Raw genomic sequence first — 22614 nt, forward strand, 5'->3', positions numbered from 1 at the left:
TCACCTCTAGGAATTTAGTTTCTCTCGTGAAATTTGAGTGTCCAATGTCCCAGTCTATTCCCGGATAGTTGAAGTCTCCCATAACCACCACCCTTCCACTTTTGCACTCCTGCCTCAGTTCGGCCTCCAGGTCCAGGTCGTTAGCTTCTGGCTGTCCTGGTGGGCGATAGTACAGTCCCAATTTGATGTCAGCTCCTTCCCCTCCTGTCAGTTTAACCCATAGTGACTCCAAACTGTCTGCCCTTGTTGTTTCTGTTCTGGATGAAGGAATGGAGTCCTTTATATACAGGGCTATTCCTCCCCCCTTCTTGTGTGCCCTGTCCCTCCTGTAGAGTTTGTACCCTTGCAGGGCCACGTCCCATTTGTTGTCCTCTGACCACCATGTCTCTGTGATTCCTATTTTGTCTAGGTCCTTGTTTCTGGCTATAACTTCTAGCTCCCCCATTTTAGTCCTTAGGCTCCTAGCATTTGTGTATAGGCAATTTAAGTCCCAGTTAGTTACCTTTTCTTTAGGATCTACTCTTGATTTGTTGCTCCTGCTGGTCTCCTCACGGGCTGCCTGTGGTGTGTCTAACCCGTCCTCTGCCCGCTTCTTAGTTCTTTGATAGCCCTCTGGTTTCGTCTGTTTCCTCCTTGTCGTGCTTATTTGCTCTAATTTCCTCTCAGGTCCCTGTACTGCATCTTTGGATTTATGTCCAAAAAGTGTCCATTTTATCTCTGGTCCGCAAACGCCATTTCCTGTTTCAGTATCCTTGCTTGATACTGTGGCCCGGTGTGTCGAGGTCAGATCGACTATCGGCTTTCCCCTCGTTGTCAGTTTAAAGTCATGTCTATGCAGGTCTGGATGTTACGTGCCAGCATCCTCGTCCCAGCCGTGCTCAAATGCAGTCCGTCTTTCCTGTAGAGCTTGTTTTTCCCCATGAAGGTTGACCAGTTTCGTACAAAGAGGAAACCCTCCTCCTCGCACCATCGTCTCAGCCATCCATTTGTTGCTTGCAGCTCGGTCTGCCTCCTCGCATCTGCCCTTGGTACTGGCAGGATCTCAGAAAAGGCTATCTTCCCTGTCCTCAGCTTCAGCTTCCTCCCCAGGATATTAAACTGCTCGGTCAGTGTAGTCATGTTGAAATTCCTTCTGCTGACGTCATTTGTTCCGACGTGGACAATCACTGCTGTTTCCTCCGTCTCAGCTCCCTCCATGATTCTCTCGATTCTGTCGGAGATGTCCTTTGTCCTCGCCCCTGGGAGACATGTCACTAGGCGATCCGCTCTGCCCCCTGCTATGTGACTGTCCACCTCTCTCAGGATTGAGTCTCCCACAACGATAGCAGATTTTCCTTTTCTCAGCTTCCTCCTGGGTCTCAGGTCTGTGTCGATGATTGGGTCCTCCAATCCTTCCTCCTCCTGAATGGTTCCTCCGCAAGGTTCCTCTCCCTCAGCTCCTGGTGGGTCCTGGCGGGTCTTGGTGGCTCCTGGCGGGTCCTGTCCTCCATCCGTTTGTTCCCTTCTGAAGATCGGGTGATCCTGTGTCTCTACCATCCTGCAGGCCTCTTCGATGAATCTCTCGAGCTCTCTGACCTGTTCGTTGATGTGGATTTCTCTGGTGGTGTCCTCAGTTGGTTCAAAATCCCTTGGTTCCTCTATGGAGCGGAGTCCCTCTAGCTCCTGCACTTTGATCTGCAGTCTCCCGACCTCCTTCCTTAGGCTAGCCAGTTCCTGACATCGACCGCATATGTAGGCCTGCCTCCCGGAAGGGAGGTAGTCATACATGTGACAATCAATGCAGTATACTGGAAAGCTTCGCTGGCCTTCTGCTGCCTCCATTTTTCCTTCCTTGTGAATTTAAGTTGGTGCGCTGGAGTACGCCCGACGTGTATCTAGGTGGAGAGGTAGAGAGAGAAGAAATAGTAAGTATAGAAGAAAGGGTAAGAAATTTTTTTTTTTTTTTTTAGTTATTTAAGAAGATTGAAGATGGATTTTGCTGCTGAGCAGCCTGGACGCCTGGTTCCTTCTCTCGGCTCCTTCGCGAAGGCGGCCCTCGCTAAGGCGAGCGCCTTTGCCGCTCGCCTTCGCCGCGCGCCGGACAGCCGCGCGCCGTTGGCTCTCCCTCTTTTAAGGGGGAGCCCGGGCTCCGAAGCGACCTCTGACGCGGTGGGGGTGGGCGGAGCTCTCTCTCGCCGCTGCCCCAGTTAGTTTCTGCCCCTCCTCGCTGGCTGTCTAGCCCTGCTCTGCGTCCCGGCTTTCTCCCCTCAGCTCTCCGATCCTACCTGCTTCTCCTGCTTCTCCTACAAGCAAGCAAAGACAAAGAGAAAAGGTTTGAACGCCGCCGCGGTCTGCCTCGTGGTCCTGGCTCTCCCTCTTTTAAGGGGGAGCCCGGGCTCCGAAGCGACCTCTGACGCGGTGGGGGTGGGCGGAGCTCTCTCTCGCCGCTGCCCCAGTTAGTTTCTGCCCCTCCTCGCTGGCTGTCTAGCCCTGCTCTGCGTCCCGGCTTTCTCCCCTCAGCTCTCCGATCCTACCTGCTTCTCCTGCTTCTCCTACAAGCAAGCAAAGACAAAGAGAAAAGGTTTGAACGCCGCCGCGGTCTGCCTCGTGGTCCTGGCTCTCCCTCTTTTAAGGGGGAGCCCGGGCTCCGAAGCGACCTCTGACGCGGTGGGGGTGGGCGGAGCTCTCTCTCGCCGCTGCCCCAGTTAGTTTCTGCCCCTCCTCGCTGGCTGTCTAGCCCTGCTCTGCGTCCCGGCTTTCTCCCCTTAGCTCTCCGATCCTACCTGCTTCTCCTGCTTCTCCTACAAGCAAGCAAAGACAAAGAGAAAAGGTTTGAACGCCGCCGCGGTCTGCCTCGTGGTCCTGGCTCTCCCTCTTTTAAGGGGGAGCCCGGGCTCCGAAGCGACCTCTGACGCGGTGGGGGTGGGCGGAGCTCTCTCTCGCCACTGCCCCAGTTAGTTTCTGCCCCTCCTCGCTGGCTGTCTAGCCCTGCTCTGCGTCCCGGCTTTCTCCCCTCAGCTCTCCGATCCTACCTGCTTCTCCTGCTTCTCCTACAAGCAAGCAAAGACAAAGAGAAAAGGTTTGAACGCCGCCGCGGTCTGCCTCGTGGTTACAGACAGAAACATAAACTCCCAGACCAACATATACCACATCATCACACCAACATGGAGGAGAAGACCAACAAACCCTTCCAGGATTAAACCACACCCCCAACCAAGAGCACTTGTCTACCCAAAAGCAACAAATAGTGCGCAAATAAAATACACCACACTAACATGTGCCTACATAAACATCAGAGCTCTAGGCCCAAAGAAAGAACACATAAAAGACTGGATAAAAACCAAAAATCTAGACTGCCTCTTCCTCATTGAAACCTGGCTAACCTCAGACTCGGACCCCAGGATAATGGAAGTTTGCCCGAAGGGATACAAGATAACAGTGGTCTGCAGGGGAAAAAAAAGAGGAGGAGGTCTAACCATCTTAATCAGAAACTCCCTAAACTTAAACTTACTAGACAAAACGTCCACCCAATACATGCCAACTTTCATGCACCACACTAAAAGGATCCATAACCTGCATGCTACATAACGCCAGGGAATTGGAACACAGCAAGAGCAGAATTCAAAGATTTTATATACCGAAACTCACTAACGGCAACTTACAACCTAATCCTAGGAGATCTAAACCTTCATCTCAAAGACCATACCTCTAAGCAAGTAGAAAACCTACTGTCTTACCTTGAAGTCTTAACCTACAAGATCTTAGACCTACAAACCACACACGAGAAAGGTCACCAACTAGACTTTGCAGCCTTCATGACCCAACAGCCCATTCTACCAGAGATTCAAATCTCAAATGAAAAATGGTCCAGATCTATCTGTTCAGACCATTACACATACACCTTCAATATCAACTGGGCCAAACATAAGAACATAAGAAGTTGCCTCCGCTGAGGCAGACCAGAGGTCCATCTCGCCCAGCGGTCCGCTCCCGCGGCGGCCCATCAGGCCCATTGCCTGAGCAATGGTCCCAGACTATCCCTATAACCTACCACTACTCTTATCTGTACCCCTCAATTCCTTTATCCTCTAGGAACCTATCCAAACCTTCTTTGAAGCCTTGTAACGTGCTCCGGCCTGTCACAGCCTCCGGAAGCGCGTTCCATGTGTCCATCACCCTCTGGATGAAAAAGAACTTTCTGGCATTTGTTTTAAACCTGTCTCCTTTTAATTTTTCCGAGTGCCCCCTTGTACTTATGGTTCCCCGTAATCTGAAAAATCTGTCCCTGTCTACTTTTTCTATACCCTTCAGGATCTTGAAGGTTTCTATCATGTCTCCTCTAAGTCTCCGCTTTTCCAGGGAGAACAGCCCCAGCTTTTTCAGTCTGTCAGTATATGAGAGGTTTTCCATACCTCTTATCAGTTTAGTTGCTCTTCTCTGGACTCCCTCAAGTACCGCCATGTCCTTTTTGAGGTACGGCGACCAATACTGGACACAGTACTCCAGATGCAGTTGCACCATTGCACGATACAGTGGCAGGATGACCTCCTTTGTCCTGGTCGTGATACCCTTCTTAATGATACCCAACATTTTGTTTGCTTTTCTTGAGGCTGTGGCGCACTGTGCTGACGCCTTCAAAGACGTGTCCACCATCACTCCCAGGTCTCTTTCAAGGTTACTTACCCCTAGCAGTGATCCTCCCATTTTGTAGCTGAACATCGGGTTCTTTTTCCCTACATGCATGACCTTGCATTTCCCTACGTTAAAGTTCATTTGCCATTTTTTGGCCCATTCTTCTAGCGTCGTTAGGTCCCTTTGCAGATCTTCGCAGTCTTCCATGGTTTCAACCCTGCGGTAGAGTTTGGTGTCATCCGCAAATTTAATAACTTCGCAATTTGTTCCCGCCTCCAGGTCATTAATAAATATATTGAACAGGAGCGGTCCCAGCACCAACCCCTGCGGAACTCCGCTCGTGACCCCATGCCAGTCTGAGTAATGGCCCTTCACTCCAACCCTCTGTTTCCTGTCTGCCAGCCAGTTTTTGATCCATCGGTGGACCTCCCCTTGCACCCCGTGTCTCCACAGCTTTTTAAGCAGCCTTTCGTGCGGTACCTTGTCAAAGGCTTTTTGAAAGTCAAGGTAAATGATGTCAATGGATTCCCCTTTATCCACCTGTCTGTTTACCCCCTCAAAGAAGTACAATAAGTTTGTGAGGCATGACCTAACCTTGCAGAAGCCGTGCTGGCTCGACTTTAGCTGTCCATTGTTTTCTATGTGTTCACAGATACTGTCCTTAATCAGTGCTTCCATCATTTTTCCCGGGACCGAGGTCAAGCTCACCGGCCTGTAGTTCCCCAGGTCCCCCCTTGAACCCTTCTTGAAGATGGGTGTGACATTTGCAATTTTCCAATCCTCCGGGATCTCTCCAGTTTTTAAGGATAGGTTACATATTTGGCGAAGTGGCTCTGCTATTACGTTCCTTAGTTCCTTGAGTACCCTTGGGTGAATGCCGTCCGGACCTGGCGATTTGTCGCTCTTTAGTCTGTCTATCTGCCTGAGGACATCCTCTTGGTTTACCTCTAGTTGGACCAGCTTTTCATCCCGATCCCCATTTACGATGTCCTCCGGTTCCAGAATATTGGATGTGTCCTCCCTCGTGAAGACTGACGTGAAGAACTTATTTAACCTGTCTGCTATCTCTTTTTCCTCTTTTACCACTCCTTTTTTGTCTCCATCATCCAATGGCCCCACTTTTTCCCTTGCCGGTTGCTTCCCCTTCACATATCTGAAGAACGATTTGAAAGGCAAAACCAAACCAAAATCCCAAAGCTTAACCTTCAAATCACGTACATATATCGACCCCTCCAAATTCTGGAACAAAACAGATGCTACAATCCAAGAATGTGACCCCCAAAGACTTCATCTGACAATGGTGCAATATAAGTACCTAGATGAGCTAGTCCCAATACAAACAAAAACCAGAATCAGCAGACGATCAGACAAATGGTTCGACATCGAACTACTCCTACTCAAAAGACAATGCAGACGACTAGAAAGAAAATGGAGAAAAAGTAACCAAGAACTCACAAGAGCAGCATGGAAAAAACTCAACCAACAATACAAACTAAAACTAAAAGAAAAAAGAAAGACATACTACACAAACCAAATAAGCATAGAAGCTCAAGCCACAAAAAAACTATTCCAATTACTAAAAGAACTCACAGACACCAAACCCTACCTAGCCAAAAATGACAACCCTCCCCCTTCGGCCACCCTTTTAGCTGAATATTTTAAAAACAAAATTACAACTGCTAGGACAAACTTCGCCGGAACCCCAACCCACGTAGAAGAGATCAAAATGTCCCCAAAGGAAAAGAATCAGCTACAGCAGATAGAACCTGGTCCCACTTCTCCACAATACAATGGTCTGACCTTAACAAACTCTATAAAAAATACAGCCACGCAGCTTGCGACCTCAACTAATGCCCTCCATACCTATTAAAAACTTCCAGCCTAAAAATTCTGCACTCTCCTCATGCAATGGATACAAACCATGCTCAAGGCCTTTTCTCACAAGACCTCTCCGAAATCATCATCACCCCGATCTTAAAAGACCCAAAAGGAGCAATAGATCAACCATCCAACTACAGACCCATAGCCTCAATTCCACTATATGTCAAGCTAATGGAAGGCCGGCCTCGTAGCTAAACTCCTCATCAACTACCTAGAAAACCACAATTTGCTCTACCCTACACAATCTGGATTCAAAATCAACTTCAGCACTGAGACACTACTAGGCTCCCTTCTGGACACAGCTAGACAACACCTCAGCACAGGCAAAAAAATGCTGATTATTCAACTAGATCTCACCACAGCATTTGACCTGGTAGACCACAACATCCTGCTACAAATACTAGAAACAATAGGAATCACAGGCAAAGTACACACATGGTTTCAAGGATTCCTACAATCCAGGACCTACAGAGTAAAGACAAACAAAGAAAAATCAGAACCATGGTCCAACTCCTGTGATGTACCCCAAGGATCGCCATTATCCCCAACACTCTTCAATCTCTACATTGCATCCCTTGGCACTTGCCTAGACAAAATAGGCTTAACCTCCTATAGCTATGCAGACAACATCACCATTCTCCTTCCTTTTGATCAGCCAACGCCCACCATGACAGACACACTACACAGAACTCTAGAAACAGTGGCAACATGGATGAAAGACCACAAACTAAAACTGAACCCAGACAAAACAAAATTCATACTTCTTGGAAAAAATAAAACCCCAACCATAACAAACCTAGTAATAAACTCAATCACATATCCCATTCAACCCACTCTAAAACTTCTGGGAATGACGATAGAAAGATGCTGCATCATACAACCACAAATCAGCAAAACAATACAGAAATCATTCGCGGTCATGAGAAACCTAAGGCAAGTTTGAAAATTTTTTGACAGAAAACAATTCCAGCTCATGGTCCAATCCCTAGTCCTAGGTGTCCTTGACTACTGCAACATCCTATATCTCACCTGCCCCGCAACAATGATAAAACAACTACAAACAGTACAAAACACAGCCTTGAGATTAATCTATTCACTAAGAAAACATGACCACATCACCGAGGCATATCTCAATTCACACTGGCTCCCAATTCAAGCAACAATACTATTTAAATTCTACTGTCTATTATTTAAATCCATAAATGGTGACAGCCCAGCCTACTTGAACAACCGCCTAATCCAAACTACCACAACCAGACACAGGAGAACCCAGATACCATTCACATACCCTCCAATCAGAGATCTCAAACAGAAAAAACTGTATGATGGCATTCTAGTCACACAGGCAGCAAATCTAGACCACCAAGTCTCCAATCTACTAATCGCGACCCCAGACTACAAAACTTTCAGAAAAGAAATAAAAACCCTGCTATTCAAGAAATCCATGAAAACTAATACTGTATGAAACATTTCAATCCTCTGAAGCAACCCGCACTACTCTGTAACACCTCTGGACATGTCCAGAAATCCTCTTCTGTAATCCGTCTTGAACCGCAAGGTAATGGTGGAATAAAAATCACTAATGTAATGTAATGTCTGAGCAGAGCAATAGTTGTTTAATGGTGTAAGATATTATGAAATATTGCTAAGATCTTACAATTTGTGGTTGTTTTTTTTCAAGGTATAAGAAAAAATGGAAGCAAACTCTTAAGGAAGAAAAACTGAGCATTTTCCTTCAATATTCCCCAATTCAGTTGGTCCTTGAGAGATGGAAGCCAAATTCAAATGCTACAACCATCTTTCCTCCTTCAGAATCAGCCCCCAGTGATACATCCTGAAACTCCTCTCCTGCATCAGCCCCTAGCAACTCACTTCAGGTTTCTCCTGTGGCTCCAACTCCCAGTGACTCGCTCAATGACACTCCCAGCACAAACCTCCAGTGACTCGCCCCAAATTTCACTTTCAGCACCAGCCCACAATGGTTCAACCTACGTCTCATTTACTGGTGATTCATCTTGTCCCACTTTCAGCATCAGCCTCCGGTGATTTGCCCTATATCTTACTTCCATCACCAGTCTTCTATAATGCCAGTACCATAGACATAGATGATTGCTGCACAGAAGAACCTTCCAATCCGGTTTAATGTATTAGATGCAGAAAGATAGATGTTTAGAAATAAATTGACTTTATGGGCATTGCATCTTATGAAAGGATGTCTAGATTTAATAGCTACACAGAGGTTTTTTATACAGTATTTGCTAAAGAAAACATCCAGAGTTAGTGATGTTAGTCTGCAAAAAATACAGAGGATGGTGTCATGTTAAAAGTCAAACTGTCCTCCAATGATTATGCCCTAGCAAATCATTTAATTCCTAAGGTTCCATCACCCTCTTTCCCTTTCAGCTGACATTATACTGACACTTTTTTCAGTTCAATATGTGACCTACTTTTTTGTCCCATGTTTTCATAATACTTAATAGATGTTTCCTAAGAACAATGTACACTGTAATTCTTCTATCCTTTCAAATTATATTCAATATCTGAGATACCTAGGGCTCCTTTTACTAAGGTGCGCTAGCGTTTTTTAGCGCACGCAGGATATTACTGCATGCTATGCAGCTAGAACGAATGCCAGCTCAATGCTGGCATTAGCGTCTAACGCGTGCGGCAATGTAGCGCGTGCTATTCCGCACGTTAATGCCCTAACACAGCTTCGTAAAAGGAGCCCCTAGTGTACGATTGATGGACAATGAACCAGAAGGCTGAGGTTCAAATTCTGCACTAACGCAGCTTCTTAAAAGGAGCCCCTAGTGTAAGATTGATGGACAAGGAACCAGAAGACTGAGGTTCAGATTCTGCTTCTGTCACAGACACTATTTTCTTAAATGTGCATTTGTTAGCAAGCCTTACAATACTAGGTAGTAGATTTAAAACAAACCAGAACCAAATCCCCTCTTTAAAACTCTGGCTGAACTCCAAAATAATGATAGGAAATTCAAAAATCCTATGGAAGCATTGGTTAATGGCAGGTATTGGAACATTAAATGATGTAATTATGGATGGGAAATTGGCTTCTTTACGTCAAATACAGCAATCATTTAATATATAAAAAACTCAGGGTTATAAATAGTTACAATTAAAACAAGCCATTCAGAAAGGGTTTCCTGGTTGGCGTTCTATAGTAAATCAGCATAGCCTGCCCGTCATATGTTTCCAAGTGGATGTTCAAGGTCATCAGGCCTCCAAATAGTATAAATTAATATATGTGTACCTTTCAAAACCCCCGAAAATGAGCTTAAGAGATATTTGGGGCTTGGAAACACAACAAAACATTTCTGTTACTCAATGGCCACAGATTTGGACTCGTAGGGTGTGTTGTACACCTTCAGCATCTATGACACAAACTTTGTTTTTTCTGTTATATAGAATATTTTGGACTCCAGTAAGACTGCAAAAACTGGACAACACAAAGTCAAATAAGTGCTGGCATTGTCATTTTGAAGTGGGGACACTGGATCATCTTTTATTCTGGAAATCAGTTTCTGGAAATCAGTTTGGGGCAAAATTAATTTTGTTTTAGGTGTCTCTATTTCATTGTCATACGATGTGATTTTATTTGGGACAAAAATAAGGATAGACTTCTTCTTATAATGACGAGGGGTGGCCATACAACTTATCACTAGAAATTGGAAAAATTGGGATCGATTAAATTTTACTTTTTGGTGGGAAACACTTTGTTTATACTACCGTTATGAGAGAATGTTGGCGGAGCAGTCTGGAAAAATTAGGAATTTTAAAGAAATTTGAAGTCCATTGGAGTCATTTGTTACGCATCTTAATGACTGATAATTTACCTTCCAGATCTTAGTTCCACGCACATCCAGGAAGGGAGGGAGGGAGGGGAGGGATGGGTAAATTGTTTTCAGTTAATTGCAAGTATGTAAGTGTTGTATATTGAATTTTGATTGTATAACTGTTGCACTGTATATATGCTTAATAAAAATTAAAATAAAAACTCCCAAAGAAAATATTTCTTCACTCAGGCCCTCTTTTACTAAGCCGCGATAGAGGTTTCTACCACAGCCTGGAGCGCTAAATGCTCCTATGCTTTTAGGAATTCTATGAGCATCAGAGCAGCGTTGGAGCATTTAGTGTTCCAGGCTGCAGTAGAAACCTCTACTGCAGCTTAGTAAAAGATGGGGGCCAACATATAATTACACTCTAAAATTTGTTGCCGGTCAGTGTAGTGAAAGCAGTTAGCTTAGTAGGGTTTTAAAAAGGTTTGGATAACTTCCTAAAACAAAAGTCTATACGCCATCATGATGATGGATGTGGGGAAATCCACTGCTTATTCCTAGGATAAGCAACATAAAATTTATTTTACTCCTTGGGATCTTGGCATATACTGGGGACCTGGGTTGGCCACTGTTGGAAACAAGTACTGGGCTTGATGGACCTTCAGTCTGTCCCAGTATAGCAACTCTTATGTTCTTAATTAACACAGATAAAGGAAACCTATGCACATTAATAAGTTCTAATACACTGAAAAGTATTATTGACAGAAATGTGTAAAATAAATTGAAAAAGAAAACAAACAAAAAAAAATCCAGAAAAATGTTACTAATTCAAAAACAACTAGGGGATACTCGATGAAGTTACAGAGTTTTAAAACCAATAGAAACATAGAAACATGACAGCAGATAAAGGCCAAATGGCCCATCTAGTCTGCCCATCCGGAGTAACCATTATCTCTTTCGCTTTCTGAGAGATCCCATGTGCCTATCCCAGGCCCTCTTGAATTCAGATATAGTCTGTCTCCACCACCTCTTCTGGGAGATTGTTCCACGCATCTACCATCCTTTGCGTAAAAAAGTATTTCCTCAGATTACTTCAGAGCCTATCACCTCTTAACTTAATTCTATGTCTTCTCATTGCAGTTTCCTTTCAAATGAAAGAGACTCGATTCATGCACATTTATATTATGTAGCTATTTAAACATCTCTATCACAGCTCCCCTCTCCCGCCTTTCCTCCAAAGTATACAGATTGAGATCTTTAAGTTTGTCCCTATACGCCTTATCACAAAGACCACACACCATTTTAGTACCTTCCTCTGGACCGACTCCATCCTTTTTATATCCTTTTGAAGGTGCAGCCTCGAGAATTGTACACAATATTCTAAATGAGGTCTCACCAGAGTCTTATACAGAGGCATCAATACCTCTTTTTTCCTACTGGCCATACCTCTCCCTATGCAACCTAGCATCCTTCTAGCTTTCGCCATCACCTTTTCAACCTGTTTGGTCACCTTATGATCATCTCGTTCAATCATACCCAAGTCCCGCTCTTCCGTCGTGTACAGAAGTTCTTCATCTCCTAAACTGTACTGTTTCCTCTGGTTTTTGCAGCCCAAATGCATGACCTTGCATTTCTTAGCATTAAATTTTAGCTGCCAAATTTCAGACCATTCTTCAAGCTTTGCCAGGTTTTCTTCATGTTATTCACACCATCCGGCATGCCTACTCTATTGCAGATTTTGGTATCATCCACATATAGGCAAATCTTACCCGACAACCCTTCAGCAATATCATTTATAAAAATGTTTTTAAAAAACATGCCCAAGAATTGAATCTTGAGGCACACCACTGGTAACAACTCTTTCCTCTGAGCGATCTCCATTGATCACTACCCTTCCACTCAACCAGTTCCTGATCCAGCCCATCCCTTTGGGACCCATCCCAAGGGCACTCAGTTTATTTATTAGACATCTGTGTGGAACACTGTCAAAGGTTTTGCTAAAATCTAAATACACTACATCTAGCGCACATCCTCTATCCAATTTCTTGGTCACCCAGTCAAAGAAATTGATCCGATTTGTCTGACAAGACCTACCTCTAGTGAATCCATGTTCCTTCTGGTCCTGTAATCCACAGGATTCCAGAAACTTGACCATTCCATGTTTTAAAAGCGTTTCCATTAATTTGCTTACCACAGAAGTCAGACTTACTGGCCTATAATTCCCTACTTCTTCCTTACTTCCACTTTTGTGGAGAGGGACCACACCCGCCCTTCTCCAGTCCTCTGGTACTACTCTCGACTCTAGAGACTCATTGAAAAGATCAGTCAGCGGATATACCAGAACTTCCCTAAGTTCCTTCAGCACCGTCAGATGTACACCATCTGGCCTCATCGTTATGTCTACCTTTATTTTTGCTAGCTCCTCACGAACACAACCCTCTGAAAATTGATCAGGGTCTACCACTCCTCCATCCTTATTCATGTTTGTCTTCTGCGGTCCCACTCCCGGCGCTTCAGCCATGAACACAGAACAGAAATATTTGTTAGGCAATTCAGTCTTTTCTTTATCAGTTTCTACAAATTCCTCCCCTTTACCTTTGAGTCTCACAATACCACTTTTGCACTTCTTCCTGTCACTAATATATCTAAAAAATGTCTTGCTTCCCCATTTTACTGTGTGAGCTATTTTTTTCTTCCATTTGCATCTTTGCTTTCCTACACGACCAGCCTTTCTTAACTTTTCCAGAAATTATTGCCTGTTTTCCTCTTTCTGCGATCTTATGTAGTTTATGAAAGCTAACCTTTTATTCCTTACCTTCTCAGCTACTACTTTAGAGAACCAAAGCGGCCTTCTTTTCCTCATACTTTTACTTACTTGCCTCACAAAAAGGTTTGTCACCCTTACAATTGCTCCTTTTAGTTTTGCCCACCACATTTCTACTCCTTGCAGATGTTCCCACTCAGACAATTCCTTGACGTAAACCCCCATCCGAACAGTTAGTTTTTTAAAGTCTAGAATCTTTGCTTTTGAATGAGCCCTCTCTATACCCATCTTAATATTAATATTGTATAGATCCATGGTGAGGCCCCACCTGGAATACTGTGTGCAATTCTGGAGGCCGCATTATCGCAAGGATGTGCTGAGACTGGAGTCGGTGCAAAGAATGGCCACCCGGATGGTCTCGGGACTCAAGGATCTACCATACGAAAAACGGCTTGACAAATTACAGCTATACTCGCTCGAGGAGCGCAGAGAGAGGGGGGACATGATCGAGACGTTCAAGTATCTTACGGGCCGCATCGAGGCGGAGGAAGATATCTTCTTTTTCAAGGGTCCCACGACAACAAGAGGGCATCCGTTGAAAATCAGGGGCGGGAAACTACGAGGTGACACCAGGAAATTCTTTTTCACTGAAAGAGTGGTTGATCGCTGGAATAGTCTTCCACTACAGGTGATTGAGGCCAGCAGCGTGCCTGATTTTAAGGCCAAATGGGATCGGCACATGGGATCTATTCACAGGGCAAAGGTAGGGGAGGGACATTAAGGTGGGCAGACTAGATGGGCCGTGGGCCCTTATCTGCCGTCTATTTCTATGTTTCTATGTTTAAAAAAATGTTTGGACAAATTCCTGGAGGAAAAGTCCATAGTCTGCTGTTGAGACAGACTTGAAACAATAGTATGGAATGCTGCTACTATTTGGGTTTTTGCCAGGTACTTGTGACTTGGATTGGCCTCCGCAAAGATGGGATACTAGGCTAGATGGACCATTGGTCTGACCCAATATGGCTATTCTTTTGTACTTATGTGAACCAAGTATAGGACAATCAAAACATTGTGACATCACTGATGAGTTTGGCTCTTAGGCAATGGTGGAATGAGGCATTATGAGATCACAGTCTCAGCTCTGGAATGCTGATACTCTTTGGGTTTCTGCCGGGTACTTGTGATTTGGATTGGCCTCTTGTGAAGACAGGATATTGGGCTAGATGGACCACTGGTCTAACTCAGTAAGGCTATTGATAATCTTTTCCCTATGCACAACCTTTCTGCACAATTAAGAATAGATTCAGGAAAGGGTCCCAAAAATAAGGCATGAAAAGTATGGGCACTAAGCACAAAGTCTATAACAGGAACTGTACGTGAAATTGTGAGTATAAAGAATAGAGCATAAATTGTTACAGGGGAAAACACCCTCCAGGGATTCAAGGCAAAGTTGGACAAGTTCCTGCTAAACTGGAACGTACGCAGGTGAGGCTGGACTCATTTAGAGCACTGGTCTTTGACCTGGGGGCTGCCGCGTGAGCAGACTGCTGAGCATGATGGACCACTGGTCTGACCCAGCAGCGGCAATTCTTATGTTATGTTCGTCATGTGTGCGTCTAACTTTAGGTGCAAGCACATACGTATACCATGACAAATGTGCGTATCAGGAGTGTGTCTTGCGGTTACACTTGTAAGTTATAGCATACTATCATGCATTCAACTGCTGACTTTAGCATGCATGATAGTATGCTATAACTTACAAGTGTAACCACAAGACACACTCCTGATACGCACATTTACATGACCATTTGTAGCTGTGCACTTTAGCATTTAGGCGCTGTGTTTATAGAATATCACCAACGTGCATTTATACACAAATTTACAAATTACTGCCAGCTAACGCCAATAGGGACTATTATTGGTACTTAAGGCCAATAGGCATCTAATTTAACAATTAAATGGGGTGAACAGCTGACACTAGTTTATGACTTGTGTGCCCAAAGTTGTGCACTAGTCAGAAATTTAGATGCTCAAGTTCAGAGAATCCAGGGGTTAATTCTGAAGTCACCTGAAACCAAAGCTTTAAATGCAGGAACATAAGGGTTGCCATACTGGGACAGATTGAAGGTCCATCAAGCCCAGTATCCTATTTCTAACAGTGGCCAACCCAAGTCCCAAGTACTTTGCAAGATCCCAAAAGAGTCAAAACAGATTTTATGCTGCTTATCCTAGGAATAAGCAGTGAATTTTCCCCAAGTCCATCTTATTAATGGCTTATGGACTTTTCTTTTAGAGAAATTATTCAAACCTTTAAAAATAATTTTTTTTTCTTCAAAATGGCACCTGGTTAGGTTGTGAGTTGTGGTGCCTCCCTCCCATTTTATGTTTTGTTTTCTGTTGTTCTTGCATCTTTTTGATCTATTTTTGCTATTCTGGGTTGTTTTGTTTTTTGACTTGGTCCAAATGAGTGATCCTTGATTGATCATTTTTTCCTTTCTGGCTGGACTGCCCTTGACTGGCTGTTAACGGCCGAGTTATTTCATCTTACTCGCCTGCTGTGGTGGTGTCTATGTCTGGTGGTACGGATGAGCGGCGTGTGGTGTTCGGCATGCGGTACAGTGTTGGGAGTCTCTTCTGGTTTCTGTCGCTTCTCCCCTACTGTTGTTGGGTCCTCGTCGGATACTCAACGTCAGACCCTTTCCTTCACGCCTGGGGGGGGAGTTTGGTTCAGTGGTGGAGGCACGCTAGTCTGGTCCAATGTCGGCCAGCCTGTGCAGATGCTGATGGAGAGTCTGTTGCTCGTCCCTGGGTCCTTGATCTGGTCTGCAGCCGATGGCCGTGGCATGTGGCCCTGCCTGGTGTAATTTGGTTTGAAGCTGCCTCCTGCATCAATGTCGCAATGGCCTTGCACTGAACAGAGACGGATTTGATTCGTTACTGGATTGGATTGATCCTATATTTTTTTTAGATTGGACTTAATTTTATTTCATTTCAATTTTATTTTTTGCTGCTAGAGTTTTGTTTATTTTGGCCTTTCTGTTTTACTCTTTTTCTTTGAGATAGATTTTTTTATTATTATTCTCCTATATATTGTATTCACTTATATACATATTATACATTTCATATTCTTTATTTCTCAGGCACTTTAGTTTAGATTGTGAGCCTATTTAGGACAGAGAGGAAAGTTCTATGTGCTTTCAATGCTATATACAAATGGTTTTAAGCGAATTATAATTGCTAATAATTTTATTGTATGTAACCCACGCAGAACTGTGGATGCTGTGGGCTATAAATCTTTAAATAAATAAACCCTGCTAGACTAACTGCTTTCACAACATTCTCTGGCAATGAATTCCAGATTCTATACATAATGTATCTGCTTTATAAACAGGAGGCCTACTTACACTAATTACAAATAGGTTGATCATACTTACATAGTAAGTGCTGCCAAGTAAGACTAGCATGGTCCATCCAGTCTGTTCAGTAAACTGATTAGGATTGTAAATGCTACTCTGTGCAGGCAACCTCCCCTTTATCCCCTTAACCTTTTGTTTTGAGCATTTAGGAATATTCTATACATTTTTTATTTCATTTCTACTTCTGTCTCCATACAAATCAGTAACATTCTCATTCAAACATTTACAGCCCCAATATCACATTTCATGATATTCCTTAGACATCCTCAGTTTAATCTCACTTACAAGCAGCTATATTGAATCTCCTTAGTGCTTTCTTTAATCAAAGCCTCTAATTTATTTTAGCTAGACTGTAACCACTAAAGCAGGGTTCCTCAAACTTTTTAAACAGGGGGCCAGTTCACAGTCCCTCAGGCAGTTGGGGGCCGGTCTGTAGTTTGAAAAAAAAAAAAATACATGAACGAATTCCTATGCACGCTGCACATTATCTTGTTTGTAGTGTAAAAAACCATGAAAGAACAATATAATATTTAAAATGAAGAATAATTTTAACCAACATAAACTTACCAGTATTTCAATGGGAAGTGTGGGCCTGCTTTTGGCTGATGAGATAGTCAATGTCCAGTTCCATGTTTGTCACTGCCAGTCATAACAAGTGATATAAGTGTACATCAGCTAGTCTGGATCTGGTTAGAGATTCCAGATGTTTTCATTCAAGAAAATGTCTGTTCACAGATATAGGTGCTGCCAAAGATGGTTGCCATTTTGAACGCATGGTTCTTGAGATTAAGATATGTCTCAGAGGGGAGAGATGCATAGAAATTAGTAAAACTGCTTGACTTGAATGAGTCTTTCAGAGAATCACAATTCTATAATTCGGCTAGTTCCATTTGGTAAATCGAATCAACAATTTCAATGTCAACAGAAAATGGATTCCAGAAAATCTGTATGTCCTGTTCATGGAGATAAAGCTCTACAAATTTCATTTTAAATTCTCTTTGCAACATTTCCAGTGAATCCACACATTTTTTTGTTTGGGAATGCAACTGCTGGTTTCTCAGCCAACAGCTTTTGAGTAGTGGGGAGATGGCAGAAGTTTTCCTCCTTCACATGTTTAACGAGGAGGTCCAATTTTACTTCAAATGCTTTCATGTGTGAATGTGTATTACAGATGAGCTTCCCTTTTTCTTGAAGTTGCATATTGAAACTGTTGAGTAGCTCTGTTACATCTGTCAGAAAGGTAAGGTGCTATTCTGCATCTTTAAGCTCTGGTACTTTGTTTTCTGAAAGCAGAAAAGCAGAAACCTGTGGAAGTAAGTCATAAAAACATTTCAAAACTCTCCCTCGACTCAGCCAACAAACTTTTTCATAGGCAACATTCATCTCAGACAGAAACTCCTGAAACTGTCTGTGATTTAGTGCATGAGGCCTAATGAAGTTAACACAGGACACTACAACTTTCATGACAGAGTCCCACTTCAGTGATTTACAACACAGCACTTGTTGGTTGATGAGGCAGTGTATGGCTATTAGACACGAATGGTTGTGTTTGTCCATGTCTTGGTTAATGCGTGCAACCACTCCTTTCATAGACCTCACCATGCTAGGAGCATCATCAGTTAGTTTAGCCCAGTCCAGCTCCAAATCATTCACAGTTTGGCAAACCTTTTTATTGCTATCCTCTCCTGTTGTTGTTCCTTTGATGCTTTACAATGTAGCAAGCTTCTCTGTAACTTTGAAACGATCATTTGCCCCACGAATGAAATTTAGAAGTTTTGCAGAATCACGAACATCATTGCTTTTGTCGAGTGCCAATGAAAAATAACAAAGTTTTTTTGAGTTTTGCCAATGCTGATGCAAATTGTCCCCCATTTCTTCAATCCTTTCTGTAATTGTAGGTCCTGAAAGACTCACTCTACTAAATAAATCAGCCTTCTCTGAACACATCTCTTTGGCAACAGAAAGAAGACATTCTTTAACAAATTCTCCCTCTACGAATGATCTGTCAATGCACACTATTAGTTTGGCAACTTGAAAACTTGCTCGCAGTGATGAAATATTTAGCTGCTTCTGCTTCACTAAAGCATTTTGCTGAGATGTCTATCCATTTTTCAGTTTTAATATTTTGTCTTTTCTCACTTGTCCAACCAATCATATTTATCTTTATGTTGAGTTTCGTAGTGTCAATGCAAATTGTATTCCTTAAACACAGCTACTGAATCCTAGCATACCGGACAAACAGCTTTCTCCTTTTACTGCATGAAAAAGTAATCATAAGTCCACTGTTCTTTGAATATCCTGCATTCAGAGTCAATTTTTCTTTTCCTTGACATAATTGTTTCCTAAGGATGCACAATGGCTGTTACTTCTTTGGGATGGGTACGTGTAGCTATCATGTCTGCTGCTGGCCTGTGCTTTTGGGTACTGGGTGGCAGGAGGTAATGAATCTTCACACTTTTTGTTGGTGCTGTGGGGCTCTGGTCAGGCCCAGACCAATTTTGGCCTGCTGGCCTGAGCTCAGGGCCTGACTGGCGGCATTGCTGGCCTGCTGTTGTGTAGGCAGCTAGTAACTGAGGGAGAGTAGGGGGCCCTGCTCTGGGCCTGGATTTGTGTGCTTTTGTGTGCCTTTTTGCTATGTCATCCTTCACACGTCATCACGTTGTTACGTGAATGACGTCTTTTGCCGGCAGCCCCTCATTGGGTAATGGCTTAGCGTCTTCAGTGACCGACGCCATTTTTAAGAAATATTTTGCTAAGGATTCAGGTCATTTTTGGCTCCGTAAGTTTGCTGTATTAAACACTGATTTATAATCTCTTTATGATTTCAAATATCTTCAAAATGTTTATTTATTTGTCATCTTTTTCAGGCACTGTTTATGTTTTCCCTTGACGAAGCCAGTCCAGGGGTTTTGAATACAGTGCTGACATCTTATTAAGATAAGTGCTTTGTTTGAATATGTGCACTATCTAAATAATTTTTACGATGTTTGATGTCTGACACAAGATGTTTTTACATCTCTCTTAGAAAAATATTTAAACAATTTATTCAACAATTATTTAAAAAATACAAAAAGTATAAAAATTAATTAGTACTACAGGTACATGCCATTGGCCAATGATTGAGACTCTGACCGAATGCTGTATCCAGCAGTTTCTGCTTGAATACTCGGTCTCTGAGGCATGGCATAAAATCACTGTGTGATTTTTCACAGCGTTTATCTTTGGAAGTGAATTTGTTTGCTTATTATTTGATTCACACTTCTTTAGTATTTGATTTTTGGTAATATCCCAGGTGATCACATCTGCTTTGTTTTCCATAATTCTGTTGGGCTTTCTAAAAGGGACTCTTAATGTAGTCATCATTAGGACATAATAGTTCAGAAGTACTGTAGGGGCGGGATATGGGCCGACCTAAATTTAGTTGTCCTGCAGGGATAATCGAATGTTTCACGAGACTTCCTGGACAAAACTTATATGTTGTGACTTAGACAACGTAAAACCAGGTATAAGTGCCAATACAAAGTGACCAGATAACCACTGCAGATACAATGTAAAGACCCCCACACACTGATCCCTTCACACCTCCATAAAACCGTACATACCTGTCTCCAGAACTTCAGCAACTGCTATAGGAAAGCCTAATAGAGCTGCATACAGGTGTCTTAAGTAATCTAAGGGTGGGCTAGTGAACTATAGAGAGGAGGACCCAGGCCCATTAGCCACTCTAGCCACTACATTCATGGTGGAAAATGTGATCCCACCAAAACCCTACTATACACTCCTCCCTCAATATTCGCGGGGGTTAGGGGCAGAGCCGGCCCGTGAAAATTGAAAATTCACGAATAACTTTTGGGCTGTCTCTGACCCATCTTCACCTCCCTCCCGGCATCCCAGACCTTAACTGGTGGTCTAGCGGTCTTTCGGGGCAGGAGCGATTTTCCTATGCTCCTGCCCCATGCAGATCACTCATACAAAATGGCTGCTGTGAGTTCTCGTAGTCTCTCGAGATTATGATGGGAACGCACGGTAGCCATTTTGTATGAGTGATCTGCACAGGGCAGGAGCATAGGAAGATCGCTCCTGCCCCAAAAGACTGCTAGGCCACCAGGTATGGTCCGAGGTGGGGTGATTCTGGTTTTAGGAAATCGCGAATAATCGAAATTGTGAGTCCTAAAATCATGAATCGGGAGGGGGAACTGTACTGCAATATAGGTGCCACCTGCAGCTATAAGGGCTATTGGGGTTGTAGACAGGTGGGTATAGTGGGTTTTTGGGAAGTTTTGGGGGGCTCACCATAAACTATAAGGGGGTTCTGGTGAGATGTTTATGTGGCACCCTTTATGTGAAGTTCATAGCAGTGCCCTGTAAGGTGTCCCACTGCTCTGTTGCCATATCTGGGTGGCTAGTACATTACAAGATTGGCCCCTCCCACATCCAGATGGTATTGTTAAGGGTGTTTGGGATTTAGACAAATTTTTAGTTGCAAATGTGGTATAAAGAGAGACATACTGGTGAACTGTAAGGGGTTTACCTTCTACTAGTTGATGAAAAGCTTTGATAGCACTGAGATGGACTCTGATGGATATAGATTTGAGGCCAGAGTCAGATAAATGAAGAAGATAATCCAAAACTAGTGAAACAGAAATAGATGTCGGATCATGGTGATGAAGAAGACACCAGGACGAAAACCGTGTCCAATTTTGCTAGTAACATTGTTGTGTGGCTGGTTTTCTGTAAGCTTCCAAAATGAGCCTGACTGGTTGGACAGATGGAGATCAGTGGAATTTAGTCCGAGAGGTACCAAGCTGTCAGGTGCAAAGACTGAAGGTTGAGATGTAGAAGAGATCCTTGACTCTGCGTAAGAAGAGATAGAAATATCAGCAGGGTTATTGGCTCCTTGATACTGAGTTGAAGTAGAAGGGAGAACCAAGGCTAACTGGGCCACTGAGGAGCTATGAGAATCAAGGTGGCCAACTCCTGTTTGACTTTGATAAGCGTCTTTAATATGAGAGGGTTGGTGGAAACGCATAGAGGAACTTGTGCATCCAATCCAGAAGAAAGGCATCTACCTCTAGACGTGCCAGATGTTGAAGGAGCAGAAGTGGGGGTAATTTGTTGTTGTGTGGAGACACAAACAGATCTACTTGAACAGTCCCTCATTGAGAGAAAATGGGATGGAGAGCTGCAGAATTGATCATCCATTTGTGATGTTGAAGAATTCTGCTGAGTTTGTCTGCTAAGAAATTCTGCTCCCCCTGAATGTAAACAGCTTTGAGAAAGACATTGCAAGCAATCACCCAAAGCCAGATCTTCTGAGCCTCCTGAAGGTAGATGTAGATGAAGGAGAAAGGTCTGGATTGGAATCATCCTGAAGGTCAGAGTAAACAAGGACAGAAGTATGAGGCTTTAACCAGTGGCTATCTGGTGACGAAGGATCCTTGGAATGTTTGTGAGAAACCTTCTTGGATTTAGAAGAACTCCTACTTCTTGAAGAAGACTGATGTTTTGATGATGTAGATCGGTGTCTAGAAGACCGATGCTTCGATGCATGACTGGATGGACTTGAGTGGAGTCAAGAATCCTTGCGATGCACCAAGGAAGCATCGACGGTGCAGGAGGTTTTGGCAGTATTAGGCTGGGCTGGCACCGGAGGAGTCGGAGCGCCTACGTCGGGTGGGAAGGCACTCACGCATGTGCAGTACAAGCTATCGCAAACTTTCTAAGTTTCTTAAAGTGGCGATGCACTTTAAAAGTTACCGTGCCGGGGCTCTGTGGATGAGAACATGTGAGAATATGTTGCCTGCTTGTCCTGGAATAAAGGGGCAGTGCATGGGCAGAGATGGTACTAACCAGTTAGTGGCAATATTCAATCCACTAAATAGCAAAGCAAGCAGAAAAAATTAGGACAGCAAAAAAAAAAAAAAAAAGCTGCCCAATGCCCAGTTAACTTAGAAGTGATTGCACATACCCAGATATTCAATGCCAGAGTCCAGACATGACATGGCAGCACTAAATATCCAGGCTCAGTTTTGCCTATAGCGATCAGTGGTTTAAAACTGCTGACCACAACAGATTGAATATAACCCCCTTTATTTTATTTTTTAGAAAGAAGACTATTAAAAATGTACCAGGATACTTTTTGCAA

The 22614-nt window shown here is 43.4% G+C and overlaps 1 protein-coding gene across 1 annotated transcript in view; it reads left to right on the forward strand.

Annotated features, from left to right (window-relative positions):
• Positions 1–10402, forward strand: part of IL6R (interleukin 6 receptor) — an 82310-nt gene extending 71908 nt beyond the window's left edge. The window contains exon 10 of the mRNA XM_033925695.1: positions 8174–10402. Coding sequence (XP_033781586.1) covers positions 8174–8330 — 157 coding nt within the window. The 3' untranslated portion in view covers positions 8331–10402. The remainder of the gene's footprint in view (positions 1–8173) is intronic.
• The last annotated feature ends 12212 nt before the right edge of the window (positions 10403–22614 follow it).

Source organism: Geotrypetes seraphini, chromosome 16 (genome assembly GCF_902459505.1).
Source record: "Geotrypetes seraphini chromosome 16, aGeoSer1.1, whole genome shotgun sequence".
Lineage (NCBI taxonomy): Eukaryota > Metazoa > Chordata > Amphibia > Gymnophiona > Dermophiidae > Geotrypetes > Geotrypetes seraphini.